General features: G+C 58.0%; 1 protein-coding gene across 9 annotated transcripts in view; it reads left to right on the top strand.

The window, feature by feature from the left end:
• CAPN15 (calpain 15) overlaps positions 1-12,981 on the top strand; it is a 48,915-nt gene extending 35,934 nt beyond the window's left edge. For 7 of the 9 annotated variants that reach the window (XM_052680252.1, XM_052680253.1, XM_052680255.1 and 4 more), the window contains 11 exons: positions 25-1,522; positions 4,403-4,611; positions 4,796-4,979; positions 7,456-7,679; positions 8,532-8,657; positions 8,771-8,923; positions 9,294-9,455; positions 10,286-10,515; positions 10,708-10,868; positions 11,119-11,297; positions 11,455-12,981. In XM_052680252.1, coding sequence (XP_052536212.1) covers positions 25-1,522; positions 4,403-4,611; positions 4,796-4,979; positions 7,456-7,679; positions 8,532-8,657; positions 8,771-8,923; positions 9,294-9,455; positions 10,286-10,515; positions 10,708-10,868; positions 11,119-11,297; positions 11,455-11,632 — 3,304 coding nt within the window. In that variant the 3' untranslated portion in view covers positions 11,633-12,981. Of the gene's footprint in view, positions 1-24; positions 1,523-4,402; positions 4,612-4,795; positions 4,980-7,455; positions 7,680-8,531; positions 8,658-8,770; positions 8,924-9,293; positions 9,456-10,285; positions 10,516-10,707; positions 10,869-11,118; positions 11,305-11,454 lie in introns of all 9 variants that reach the window. The other 2 variants (XM_052680254.1, XM_052680257.1) reach the window with 2 other exon arrangements.
• Positions 12,982-14,214: the final 1,233 nt, after the last annotated feature.

Here is a 14,214-nt window from a genome sequence, read left to right as displayed (position 1 = left end):
CACTCTGTCTTTGCTCTCTTCCAGCCACTCCCACTCTCCCGGCTCCATGGCTGCCGTGCACGAGTGGTCCTGCACCCGCTGCACCTTCCTGAACCCCGTGGGCCAACGGCAGTGCTCCATATGCGAAGCTCCGCGCCAGAAGCCTGACCTCAACCACATCCTGCGGCTCAGCGTGGAGGAGCAGAAGTGGGCCTGTGCCCGCTGCACCTTCAAGAACTTTTTGGGCAAAGAAACGTGCGAGGTGTGCGGCTTCACTCCGGAGCCGGGGCCCAGCGGCTCTCCCCTGCCTGTCATCAATGGCATCCTGCCCAAGCCTGCAGTGCTGGTGGAGCCCAAGGGCACAGCCAAGGAGGAGGCTGCCAAGGTGGAAAGCAGCAGCGAAGATTCAGAGGGGAAGAGTCCTGACGAAGCAGAGCTGGAGAGCGGCTGGGCTTGCCAGCGCTGCACGCTGCACAACACTCCAGTGGCCAACTCCTGCTCGGCCTGCGGCGGGCCTCGCAAACTCTCCCTGCCCAAAATCCCACCGGAGGCGCTGGTCGTCCCTGAGGTCATCACCCCTGCTGGCTTTCACATGGCCCCTTCCACCCCGCAGTCTTTAGTCCCCACAGAGATCTCTGACGGTGACGCCGCGGCCACTCAGGGCCCGGTGGCAATGGAACAGGAGGCACAGAAGATGCCGGCCTTCAGCCCCTTTTCCCCCGGGCTGCAGAACAACCCAGTGCCCCGCAGCCGGCGCGAGGTCCCCCCCCAGCTGCAGATGCCGGGCCCCGAAGCACCGCAGCCCGGGGCTCAGGGCACTGCGGGGCAGAAGGGCTCCCCACAGGGCCAGGCCAGGGCCGCGCCGGCTGCTCGCCTTCAGGAGCTGCTGTCCAACAAGCGGCTGAGCGTGCTGGAGGAGGAGATGGATGTCAGCCCGTCCCACTGGAAGTGCAGCACCTGCTCCCTGCTCAACTCCGCCGGGACCGGCAAATGCGAGGCCTGCAGCACCCAGAAAGGCAGCGACACCATCAATTTAGTGGGGGACTCGGTGAGGTTCACCCCCTGTAGCCCCTCCAGCCCTGACTTCACCACCTGGTCCTGTTCGAAGTGCACCCTCAAGAACCCCACCGCAGCCCAGAAGTGCAAAGTCTGCGGTTCCTCCAAGCTGCACGGCTTCCAGGAGCACAGCCCACAGGGTGAGCCATCCCCCCGCTGCCCCGAGTGTGGGGCTGGTGAGAAGGGCAGCTGCTCCTCCTGTGGCACCAAGGCACCCTCAGCTCGCAAGGTCGCCCGTCTCTTCCCATCCCAGCTGCCTGGTGCTCAGGACCGGCCGGGCCAGTGGGCTTGTCCTGCGTGCACCCTGCTCAATGAGCTGAAAGCCAAGCACTGCGTGGCCTGCCATACCCCGCAGCAGTACGTGGCCCAGCGCAAGGGACTCAAGCCCCTCAAAAGGAGGGAGAGCATGCACGTGGAAAAGAGGAGGCAGACAGACGAAGGAGAAGCCAAGGCCCTGTGGGAGAACATTGTGACCTTCTGCAGGGAGGTGAGTGTGAGCTGAGCTCCTCTTGCTTCTGATCTCGCTTGGAGAGCACCCTTGTCACTCCTGCCCTGTGGATCTGGAATGTGGCTTTGGACAAGCAAGCGGTTGCTGTGACTTTGGGAGTTGCAGAAACATTCACTTGCAATGGATGCATACTGGGTCGTTGCACTGAAAAGTGTAGTATTTTAAATGTAAGGTAATTTCTAAGGTGAAGGGGCCTTCCAAGGAACCTATCTGGTTCACTCTCTGTCCAAAGGTGAGGAAGTGTGACCATGAGCTCTGGCTCATAGCGATACTTCAAATCAGTGAGAGAGATCAGTGCTGAAGGAGACATTCCTAGGTGATCAGTCCAGTTCTTTACTGCCCAGGAGTGAAGGTTGGGAAGGAGTGCGTGCTGGTAGTCCCAATGTTTCTGGGCAGCAGCTGCAGTGCAGGTGCAGGAAATCAAGATACTGCAGGCAGAGCTCAGAGCACTGGCAGGCATGCGAGCAGAGGACACTGTTACCTCTGCAGCTGTGAGTGAGCCTGGGGTTCTGAGGGCTTCCAAAGTCCTGCCTTTGTCCTGCACCGTTTCTCTGTCCTGAGGCTTCTCAGGCTGCAGATATGTTTGCAAATATGCAGCTGTAAGTACCTCACCACATCTGGGGAAGGACAGCAGAGGTTGAGCTTTGTCCTGGTTCCAGGTGAGGGTCTCAGGAATGTGTGTGCTTCCCTTCCGCTGTGCGCTATCTGTTTTAATCTGTCGGGTCTCGGTCTCAAACAGCACTCTCGTGGCTCTGTTTTTCCCCCAAGTGGCAGAAGATGCTCCTGCAAATGCTGTTCTTTCTCTGCTTTCCTTCTGGGGTAAGCCTCCAGCTCCTGTGGACCAGATGGAAAGGGAATTGCAGTCCCATTCTGACGCAGACAAGATTCTTCCTGCTTGGGCCAAGGAGTGCTTCTGTGCCTGTGTCTGTGCTGCACAGACTGGTCATCATGGAGGTGTTTGACCTAGGAACTAAACCACTGAGAATGATTCTGTTTTGGGGTTGTTTTTCTTTTAATTGCTATGTGTCCTTCCTTAATAGACCTGGGTGTCTTTATAGCAGAGAGACACTGATTCTGCAAGTGAGCATTCTCTTGTAGGCAGGGAGCATCTGCGATGTCCAGTAGAATCAGGCCTGAATATTAGGTGAGATGGCCAAGCTGAATGAGCAGCCCTCCAGTGCTAAAAGGGGAAGGAGTCTTCCTCACCTCATCCTGTGCAGCTGTCCGTAAGAGCAGAGGGCATCAGCGTGGGCTGCCTGGCTCGTGGAGCTCCTACAGTGGTGGGATGGTGCTGCTTTCAGACTCCTGCTTTCTCTTCTCCCTGTGTGTCTGTGACTTCTTGCAGCAGCCCAACCACAGCTCCCCCTGGCCAAGCTGGGATGTCAGGCAGCCTCAGAACATCCTCCTTCTGGCTGCTGTGTGTCAGCACTGGAGGGGAGCATCAACTGGCCAAACCTTCTGCCTGCTGTCCATGAGTTGTAGGAGCAGCCTACCTTGCAGCAGAGATTTCTGCCTCCTCTGTTATTCCAGCAGTGCCTTTCTCAAAATCAAAACCCTTCATGCAGGGAGTTTCAGTCCAGTGCCTGGACCCCATTTTTAGCTTTATCCCCAGGCCCTCATTTTTAACTTAATCTTTTCATGTTCATCTGGGAGGAAAGATGGTCTGACCTCTGCCGCTCTGCGCAGGGCTGCTGCTTCCTGCCCTGTGCTGTCCCCTCTCTCGCTCATCCTCCTGTCTCGTGCTTTTCCTCTCCTCTCATTCAGTGTCCTTCCCCTTTCTGCATAACGGCGTGTGTCAGCAGTACAGCGGATTCTGCAGAGCCAGAAACACGACCCAGGACTCTGCTCTCTGTGCCTGCTCTGGCACCTCTGCCTGCAGAACCATTCTGTTTACAGTCTTATCCCCTCGCAGGACAAACAGGCAGAGCTCCTTGTCTGGCACCGTCTAGGAGCAGACTCGCTGCTGCCCTGGCGAGCGTGCAGGAGCCTGGCAAAGTGTCCACCAAATGTCCTGTGCAGCCAATGCTCCCCAGTCTGTCATAGCACAGGGCTTCGTGGCGTTTGGATGCGTGTGCTCTGAAATGTGCAGTGCCAGCTGCACTTGTGAGCGTGGATCAGATGCTCTCCTTGAGAATGTGGATCCTGGGGACGTGTCCTCCTTGGCCTGTATTTTGTTTGCATGGTGACAATGAGCTGCAAAACACCCTTCTGCAGAACAGGAGCGCTAATTGAGGCACTGTGTAGAAAGGGTTCACATCAGTGAGCTAGAACTGCAGCAGAAGAGGAAGGACAAATACCAGCTTGTTGTGTATAAAAGCTCATTTAAAGCAGAAAGAATTTAATTTCATTTAATTAACAGTAACAAATCCCGGTTCTTACTTCACCCTGTGTTAAAGTGTCCGGAAAAGCCATTCTCCTCCCCTCGGAGAAATTCTGGGCTTCCATCCTACATCTGCAGCTGATACCTACAGGATCATCTGCCTTTCAGTCCATCCTGTTTTATTTTACTCTTTTTATTCTGTGATTATCCGGAGCTCAGGGCTGGGGCTGCAGAGCCAGGGCAGCTTAGCGTGGGGCTCGTGCTGGGGAGGTTGGTTGCCAGATGCTCCCTGCAGGCCTGCTGCTCGCCTGCTTCACTGCTTGTAGAGGCAGCCAAGCTTCCCCACCGTCTGACTTTTAGCACCAGTGTGAGGTGTGAGACATTGCCTGCCCAGAAGGTTCCTGTAAAACAGAGAAAGGCAGATTTGAGCTACAGCTGGGAGCCCTGAGGAGGGAATGGGCTTGTGGCTCTGAGCTGGAGGCCCCGGGAGCTGCGTGTGCCGCACACACTCATGCTATCCTTGCCTTTTGCTCTTGCAGAACAAAGTCAATTTTGTAGATGACAGTTTCCACCCTGGGCCCAAGTCTGTGGGATTCCCAGAAGGTGACAGCGTGCAGCAGAGGGTGAAGCAGTGGTTGCGGCCCCACGAAATCAACTGTAACATCTTCAAAGACCGATCGGTGAAGTGGTCGGTGTTCCGGACACCCAGACCCTCGGATATCCTTCAGGGACTGCTGGGAAACTGCTGGTAAGGAGGCGTTGAGCTGGGTCACCCTTGCTGCTCCTTCCCCCAACACCCAGGTTGGGTTCAGACCCGTCAGCCGTACCCAAGCCCACTTACATGGGGCCCGTCCTCCCCTTCCCAAGCACACATTTGCTGGGCAGGGGCATTGCCCCGTGCTGCTCACTGAGTGCATCCCTATTCCCTGCAGGTTCCTGAGCGCCCTGGCCGTTCTGGCTGAGCGACCAGAGCTGGTGGAGAGGGTGATGATCACACGGACGCTGTGCCCCGAAGGCGCCTACCAGGTGCGGCTCTGCAAGGATGGCACGTGGACCACAGTGCTGGTGGACGACATGCTGCCCTGCGATGAGTGCGGGTACCTCCTCTTCTCACAGGTCAGCAGCTCCGGTGCCCACAGGGGGGTGGGCAGCACTCTGGGGAAAGGAGCTTGTGCCCAGTTGTCTGTGCTGTAGTTTACATGGGGCACCTTCTGCGGGCTGCCTGGGTGCTGTTTGCTGCACCCTGAGCTCAGCTGAGCTCTTTGAGGCCGTTGTGTAAACCCAACGTAGACCTTTTGGTGTTTTCCATGCTGTGATGGAGAAGTTGATTTTGCAGTTGTTTTTTTTGCATCGCTCCTCTCTGCATTGCAGGTCAGTTCATGGGCATGGGAGGACATCTTTACGTGCACAGCAAAAGGAAAATATTTCTGCATGTTTTTGCACTGAGGGGGCAGAGAGGAGCTGAGCAAAAGCTGTGTCTTTGCTCTGCGGGAAGGTCTGGCAGCTTGGCTTTGCCAGGGAGGGGCTGTGGCGAGGGGGGGAATGCACAGAGCAGCCAGTTTGGAGCCAGTGCCCGGTGGCTCTGAGCACACTCAGGTGGCATCTGCTAGGATGAATGAAGCTCCCTGAGCCACTCTGGGACGTCATTGCACATTCTGCCCTGCTTGCCAGGCCCAGGGGCACTTGCTGGGATCATTTCCATGAAGGAGACTGAGAACGTCTTTATTGAAACTCAGACTGCAGAATCTGTCAGCCAAACCGTGCTGGAGACAGGGAGCTGGGACTGTTGGGTTTGACTTTGTTGTGCAAATCCAAATCCTTTTTACAATACACACAGCTCCAAGCGTGCAGACTGTGAGGACGGCACTATGGGGAAACAGGGCCTGGAGATGAGCATCAGGGAAGCTGCATGCTGGTGCAGCTCACAGAGTCCCCAGCCTGAGCTGCACTCAGCATCTCCCACAGCATGAAAGTGCCCGGTGTTGGCCTTTATGGTGGGCAGGATCCAGGCAGATGCAGTTCTTTATTTTCAGCGTAGGATTTGCCTTTCTAGACTTCCCTTCCCCTCCCCTCCATTCATCTTCACTCCTTTTATCAATTTTGAGTCTGCACTGTTGTTTTTTTTTGAGACTGAAGCTTTTCACGGGCGCTGGGCTTGCCTTGCTGCTGTTTCCAAATGCGTCTGAATCGTGATGAGATTTTTCTGCGGGGTGTTCAAGTGTGTGAGCTGCATGTGGGGGCCTAGCAGAGGAAAGCCAAAGAATTTTAAAATGAAAGGAAAATCATGCTTTTGTCAGTGATCAGAGGCCGCGTCTCAGCCAGAAATAAACACCATGGATTTTGTTGAGACTCAGAAACAAGCCAGAGAAAAGAATTTGTGAGCTTTCTCCAGTCTTTGCAGCCCTCCTTTCCCCTCCTAACCCTTGGCGGCCACCTGTGAGCCACGCACAGCCACACATGTACTGGAGTTTTCTCCTGCTGCCCTCTCAGCACAGTGCTGGAGTGTCACCAGCTGAACTGGATTTGTTGGAGACACAGAAGCCTCGCTACCTGTCTCCTTGCCTCCTGTGTTTGTACACCTGCAGCCTTTGCAGCCACGTCTCCTCCCAGGGCTGGCTGTGCCCAGGACTGTAGCAAAGCACCGCTGCTGGCTGCACCATGAGCCATGCTGAGTGGTGACTTGGACACAACTGAGAATGCTGCACACCAACACTGTGTTGATGGGTTTACAGAGGCTTCATAAACCTCTGGGTACATTAATGCGTGTTCTGTGTTTCTTTATGGATTCCTGCTCAGTCTGGCTGTGCCAAGATTTATAGCCTGGCACCACAAGGGTGCAAAGAGAGTTTTCCCCCTGTGAAAACACATCTTCTCATTTCATCTCGCCTCTGTCTCTGTGCTGGAGCTAGACGAGTTTGCCTGAGTTTGTGGAGCTTGTCCTTGAGACATCTTCTGGGTTCCACATGGGAAATCTGATCAGCCCTGAAGCTGTGTGTGCTCTAGGCAGCCTCTTCCACCAAAGGTTTGTTGGTTTTTGTTTGCGAGTGTTCAAGTGTAGGCCTGCTGTTCCATGTGTCTCTCATGGAACATTTTGCAGTCTGACCCACTGAGGAAGGAGGTGGGTAGGAACCCCTTCTGTGTGCCCCAGGCTGCAGCTGTGTTGGCATCTGAGCACTGGACATGTCAAGAAGAAAAAGGTTCTTCATGATAAGAGTGGTGAGGCACTGGCACAGGTTGCCTGCAGAGGTGGTGGATGCTCCATCCCTGGAGACATTCAAGGTCAGGCTGGATGGGCTCTGAGCACCTGATGGAGCTGTGAATGTCCCTGTTCGTTGGAGGAGAGTGGCACCAAATGGCCTTTAAAGGTCTCTTTCAACTCAGATGGTTCTGAGATTCCATGATTTTCCCAAGGGGAGTTGAACCACGCAGACAACGCGCTGAGCAGGCAGCAAAGGGTTCATCCATGGCCTCGTGGGGATGAGCTCCTGGTCCCGCTGCCACGGGGGGCTGGCAGAGGTGGGTGAGCTGGGCTTTGTGAGTGCTTGTCCATCTCCTGCTCGGAGTGGCTCATGATGTGTTTCTCTTTCCCCAGGCCCAGAGGAAGCAGCTGTGGGTCGCGCTCATTGAGAAGGCCCTGGCCAAGCTTCATGGTTCGTACTTTGCCCTCCAGGCAGGGCGTGCTATTGAAGGCCTGGCTACACTAACCGGCGCCCCCTGCGAGAGCCTGATGCTGCAGGTCAGCTCCACTAACCCTCGCGAGGAGCCCATTGACACTGACCTCATCTGGGCCAAAATGCTGAGTTCTAAGGAGGCTGGGTAAGACGAGGCAGGAGGGGCCGTGGCAGCAGTGTGGGAGCTCGGAGAGGGGGATGAGGGGGGCAGCTCTCATCTGCAGAGGCTCAGAGGAGGGAGGGTTCTTGCATTACTTGGGGTGGGGCCTTCCACACTTGGAGTTCACCTCAATTGTAGACTGAGCCTCCAAGCTGTGAAGTGGTTTTTCCTTTGTTTAATTTTCATATGAAATTAAAATCCTGGTGAACCTCGTGGTTTTTATCTCCCAGAAATTTAGGTGGCCAGTATCGAGCCTGTGGGGTTGCTTTGCCCATGTGCAGTGTTGGGGTCGCAGCTGGGATTTTGCCATATGGGTTCATGCATCCCAGCATGTGGTGCCCCCCAGCCTGGCCCATTCAGCCCCCCCTGTCCCAAATGTGTTGTTCTCACTGTTGTAGAGCAGCATGCAGTCAGCTGCACTGTTTGCCTCTCCACTTGGCCCAGTCTATGGCTCTAGCAGAAAATGGGTGAGGTTTGGACACAGCCAGAGCTTCCAGGCCTGCAAGTGGGAAGCGATGGGATTGGGCAGGGCAAGGATGGCTCTGCACTGTTTGGTGTGATTTGGAAGTCACCCAAGCGCTCTGCTCTGAGGGCGCTGCTCAGAGAAGCTCATCGTGGAGCCTGGGCTCAGCACAAACCCCAGAGAATGGAGGAAGGTCATTTCTGCTCAGGGAAAGCTGTGCTCAGTAGGACCAGGGCCCTGCTTCAGGGAGTGGTTGTGGTTGCAGAGGGATGTATGAGAGCCTGCTGGGGAGAGCCTGTCCCGTGCCTCAAGCAGTGGCTATGAGCTTCCATCACGCCTTGCATGACATCAAGCATTCTGCTCTCCCCCTGCAGGTTCCTTATGGGTGCATCCTGTGGTGGGGGCAACATGAAAGTGGACGATGTGGCCTATGAGAGCATGGGGCTCCGTCCACGGCATGCCTACTCCATCCTGGACGTGCGGGATGTCCAAGGCTTCAGGTGAGTTCAGGGCAGAGGCTGGCGTAACGCAACACGTGTCCTGCCAGCAGAAAACCCTGGGGACGAGTCTCCTTTCTCCTGAGTGTGTGACCCCACTGGTCCCTATCCTTCAGGTTACTGCGGCTCCGAAACCCGTGGGGTCGCTTCTCTTGGAATGGCAGCTGGTCTGACGAGTGGCCCCACTGGCCTGCTCCCCTGCGCCACGACCTGATGCCCCATGGCAGCAGCGAGGGGGTCTTCTGGATGGAGTACAGCGACTTCATCAAGTACGGTAGCAGCCTGGGTACAGAGGCAGTGAGGGTGGGAGCAGGCAGTGTGACGGGGGGGACCGTGGGGCAAAACTGCTTCATTTGGGAATTTCTTTGCTCAGAGGAGGCGAAGCCCCAAAAACACAGAGCAGTGGGCAGCAGTGGAGACCCAGGGTTGCACTTCCCCTCCTTTGCAGGGAGGATGAGAAAGGGAAAATGAGACACCGAGGCAAAATGGAGCAGGCGTAGCCACGCATCGCTCTCTGGGTGCAGGTGGTGTTGCAGGGTGTGCAGCTTTGGGCTGTGTGAGCTGCAGCATGCCGAGGAATGGGACAGAGCACTACAAGACCTGAGAACCCCACAGGCACTGAACCCAACTTCCCCACAGGTATTTTGACTCCGTGGATATCTGCAAACTCCATTCAGACTGGCACGAGGTGCGTGTGCAGGGCATGTTCCCCAACAAGGCCAATGGACCAGTGACGGTGACATCGCTGACAGTGTTGGAGCGTGCTGCCCTGGAGTTTGCCCTCTTCCAGGAGGGCAGCAGGTGAGCCGGGGCAGTATGAGGGCTGCAGGAAGTGACCAGAGCAGGGAGAAATGCTCAGGGCTGTCCCTATCATACCTCCTCTTCACCCTGTGCTGTCCCTTGGGCTTGTAGTGCTCCGCAATGAGCATCCATTGAATCACAGAATCACAGAATGCCCTGGGTTGCAAAGGAGCACAGTGCTCACCCAGCTCCAACCCCTGCTGTGTGCAGGTCACCAACCAGCAGCCCAGGCTGCCCAGAGCCACATCCAGCCTGGCCTTGAATGCCTGCAGGGATGGGGCATCCACAGCCTCCTTGGGCAACCTGTGCCAGTGCCTCCCCACCGTCTGAGTGAAAAACTTCCTCCTAATATCCAACCTCAACCTCCCCTGTCTCAGTTCAAAACCATTCCCCCTTGTCCTATCACTATGCATCCTCGTAAGCAGCCGTTCCCCCTCCTGTTTATATGCTCTCTTCAAGTACTGGAAGGCCACAACAAGGTCTCCCTGGAGCCTTCTCTTTTCTAAGCTAAACAAGCCCAGTTCCCTCAACCTTTCCTCATAGGAGAGCTGCTCCAGCCCTCTGATCTTCCTAGTTCCCTCCTCTGGCCCCACTCCAAGAGCTCCACATCCTTCCTGCGCTGGGGGCCCCAGGCCTGGACGCAGCGCTGCAGATGGGGCCTCAAATTGCCATTTCTCTGATCCCCATGGCTCGTGTTTCAGCCAGAACCCAAGCCTGGACACCATTTCCCGGAGCAGCCCCCAGTGCAGTGGAAGGACTCTGAACCCATGGCCTCTGCACTCTGTGGGGAAGCTCTGGTGACGTGCGACCCTTCTCCCACCCCGGCACAGGCGGTCGGATGCTGTGGACAGCCACTTGTTGGATCTGTGCATCATGGTTTTCCGAGCCACCTTCACTAGCGGCAACAAGCTGAGCCTCGGCCGCTTGATGGCTCACAGCAAACGAGCCGTCAAGAAGTTCGTCAACTGCGACGTGATGCTGGAGCCGGGCGAATACGCCGTGGTGTGCTGTGCCTTCAACCACTGGAGCGCTGCGCCGGCGGGCCCCGCTGCCGCCCAGGGTAAGGGGCTGCACGCCCTCCACGTGGTGCTGCTGGGGGAGGCGTTGCGGTAGGCAAAAGTCAGGTGCCCTCGATCCTCCTTGCTGTAGGAGATCCGCTGGGGATGGAGGTTGCCCACGTGTGCAGCGCCCTGCTCTTGAACTTGGGGGCGGTCTCAGCCATCTCCCTTTCTCTGCGTTGTCGTCTCTGCAGCATCCAGTCCCACCAGCAGCCGGCCGGCCACCGATTACTCCAGCTACATCCTGGCCATCTACAGCTCCCGCCTGGTGATGGTGGAGCAGGTGGAGGCGCAGCCCACCACGCTGGCAGATGCCATCATCCTGCTGACTGAGAACAAGGGCGAGCGCCATGAGGTGAGAGCGGTGGCACGGGGCGGGACGGCGATGCCAGCAGCACTCTGCCTTCATCACACCCTCAGTCTGGCAGGAGCCAACCGAGCCCTGGCTGCCCCCAATCCCTCCCTGCCCCACGGGCGCCCATCTTTTTTGCTCCGTGGTGCGGCATGGGGTGCCTCATGGGCGGGCAGTGCTCAGAGGGTGATGCTGCACATAGACACAGGGCTGCCTGTGTTCACACCCCTGACCATGCCATTTGCTGCTGCAGGGCCGTGAGGGGATGACATGCTACTACTTGACACACGGCTGGGCAGGGCTCATCGTGGTGGTGGAGAACCGGCACCCCAAATCCTACCTGCACGTCCAGTGTGACTGCACCGACAGCTTCAATGTCGTCTCCACGCGTGGCAGCCTCAAAACACAGGACAGCGTCCCTCCCCTGCACAGGTCTGGGGTAGGCAAGGGGGGGAGGAGTCAGGTTGAGGGTCAGCTTGGGGGAGGAGGTGATGGCACCCCGCGGGTGCTGGGCCAAGGCAGAGCCTGGGGTTGGGGGGGAGCCGCGATTCACCGCGTGGCTGAGCGCTGAGCCCCGCTGTCTCCGCAGGCAGGTGCTGGTGATCCTCTCCCAGCTGGAGGGTAACGCCGGCTTCTCCATCACCCACCGCCTGGCGCACCGCAAAGCCACCCAGGCCTTCCTCAACGACTGGATGTCCACAAAAGGCACCCACAACCCGCTGCTCACACCCGAGGTTGCCGGACTCCACGGACCCCGACCTCTATGACGAAGCGCCGCTCCTGCCCCGCTCCTCTCTCCCGTTGCTTTCAGCGAGCCTCCAGCCCAGGGTTTCCCCCCGTGCTGCCAGCACTGAGCCGTGGGGCAGGGCGGGAGGTGGCACCGAGCACTTTGCCCTGTGCCACGGGGCTGGGACAAACTCTCAGGGCCGGGACCAGCTCTGCCCGCTGCCCCCCCACGCACTTTACGAGGAGCGGTCGGGGGGCACGGGGCCATCTCAGGATCCCACCCGCTTTGGGCACACGGCGTGGTAGCAGGGGGCTGCAGTAGACGTGGGGGCTGGAGGTTGCAGTCAGCGTCCTTGCCAGGCACCACGCTCAGGGCTCTGCCCCGTCCTGCAGCACCGGGGCCCTGGTGCTCCAAAAAGAATATACCTCTGACGTCTGTCCGTCTGTGTGACCCTCTGTCTTGTCTCCTCTGTTGTCTGCTGCCAGGACTGAGTGGGCACTGAGGTACTGCGGCTGCCGGGGTTGTCCCCACGCGTTGGGGCCGGGATGGAGAAGGCGCAGGGCTGTTGCAGAAAGCTGCTGCTGCTGGTTTTCACCACACTTCGGGGCAAAACGAGGACGTAAACCTCGGCTCCAGGGTGGGGAGCAGGGCTGTGGGGTGCTGCTCCGTCCCCCCCAAGCCATCGCAGTGTTACTATGCAAAGGCGGCCGCTGGAAGCAGCGCCTGGAGAGAAGCCATGCGTCCCCTCCCCGCGCCCTGCGGGGTGCACGGGGCAGTGGCACGGGGCACTGGGGACAGAGCTGGGCTCTGGGGAGCAGCTCCCGCAGCGTGGCTTTGCTGGGGAGAGGGGCGGCGATTCCGTAGGCCGATGGTGAGCCCCGTCCATCGGAGGGACAGCAGTCAGCACAAGGCAAAGGCCAAGAGCTGTGGGGGGCCACTGGGGTTCCATGTTGGGGTGACCCTACGGCCGGCTGGCTGCACACAGCTGGGTGTGTGTGTGTGGCTGTGGGTGTGTGTGTGTTGTGGGGGAGCTGCTCTGGGGCAGCCTGCAGCAGTGGGGATGTGTGGGTGCGGGGTTTGTCCCTCTGTCCCTCCCGGCCCCGAGGGCTGGGGCTGCTGAGCCAAGCTCTGTCTGTGTGTCTGTTTGTCGCTCTGTTCTCTCTTCCCCTGCACCTTCCTCCTCGGGATGATTTGTCCTTCACTTTTTCTCTCCGTCTTTCTGAGCTGTGAATATTTTTAACCCTGTAAATACTGTCCAGCTCTTAAGAAACATAGGATATTTTATCAATTGTAAATCAGATCAGTAATCCCTGTATGATATGAATTATCCATGGGTGGTTTTCAAACTCAGGTTCTGACGGACCAAATAAAGTTTTGTTTTTTACTGAAGCTGCCTGGTTTCACTGTGCTCTGGGGAAACTGCGGAGAGGTGACAGCCATCACCTGGCTGGGGGACCAGGACCTTGGGCACTGGGGCAGGCTCCAGGACAGTGGTTGTGGCCCCAAGTTGCCAGAGTGCTGTTGGGACACCGTTTTCAGATGTAGGGTTAGGACACATCAGCACAGGCTTACCTGCAGGAGGACCTGGGGGTGCTGGTGGCCAACAGGCCGGACGTGAGCCATCGTTGTGCCTTGGGTGATGGTTGGCCTTGGGTGTCTGGTTGGCCAGTGGTTGACTGAGCACTCAGGGAGGTGGAACCTGGGGGGCATTGCAGAGAGGCCAGCAGATGAGGGAGGTGCTCTGTGGTCTCCTGGGAAGTCTGTATCTGTAGCACTGCATCCTGTGCTGGGCTCCCCAGTTGCAGACAGACAGGGAACTGCTAGAGAGAACCCAGAAGGGGGTGCAGAGATGGAGGGGGGAGCTGGAGCACATCCTGATGGGGACAGGCTGGGAGCCCTTGGGCTGTTCAGCTGGGGAAGAGAAGGCTGAGGGGGGATCTGATCAATACCTGAAAGGTGAGAGCCAAGCAGATGGGGCCGGGCTCTTTTTTGGGGGTCCCAGTGACAGGGCAATGGGCAATGGGCACAGAATGAAACTTAGGAAGCTCCATATGGATGTGTCTGCACCAGAGCCCTGAAACAAGCTGCCCAGAGAGCTGGGACAGTCCGGAGATGCTCAAACCCGTCGGGTCGCTTTCTTGTGCAACCTGCTGCGGGGAGATGCTTTTGGGGGAGGCAGTTGGACTGGGGGAGCTCCAGCGATGTACTGCGGTACCGTGACTGACTTTAGGTGCCCGGCCGGCGGAGGCGTGCCGAGGGACTGAGGTGGAGATGCTCCATCACCGCACGACAGCGGCACGGCCGGAGCCGCAGCGGCCGGGAGGTGGCAGCCGCTGCCCGCGGTGCCGCTCCTACGGACCCGACGGCAGCGCTCCATCCGCAGCGCCGCACGGAGGTTGGGGGGCGAATGGGGGCTGAGGATGGGGACGGGGACGGCTCCTCCCTTGCGACCCCCACCGGGGCACGGCTCAGCTCCCCCCGCCCGAGGCCGAGGCCGGCTGGCGCGGAGCTTTCCGGCTGAGCGGAGGCGGCCGGCTGCGTGCCAACCCCATCTCGCCCCGGGTGGGCACCTTGAGAGACCAGTAGGGAGAGACAGAAGGAGAGGATTTCTGTCTTTCTTAA

This window comes from Tympanuchus pallidicinctus, unplaced genomic scaffold, assembly GCF_026119805.1.
Source record: "Tympanuchus pallidicinctus isolate F22 unplaced genomic scaffold, pur_lepc_1.0 scaffold18, whole genome shotgun sequence".
NCBI classification, from domain to species: domain Eukaryota; kingdom Metazoa; phylum Chordata; class Aves; order Galliformes; family Phasianidae; genus Tympanuchus; species Tympanuchus pallidicinctus.
The sequence above is the reverse complement of the archived record's forward strand: the minus strand, read 5'-3'. Positions and strand labels throughout refer to the sequence as shown.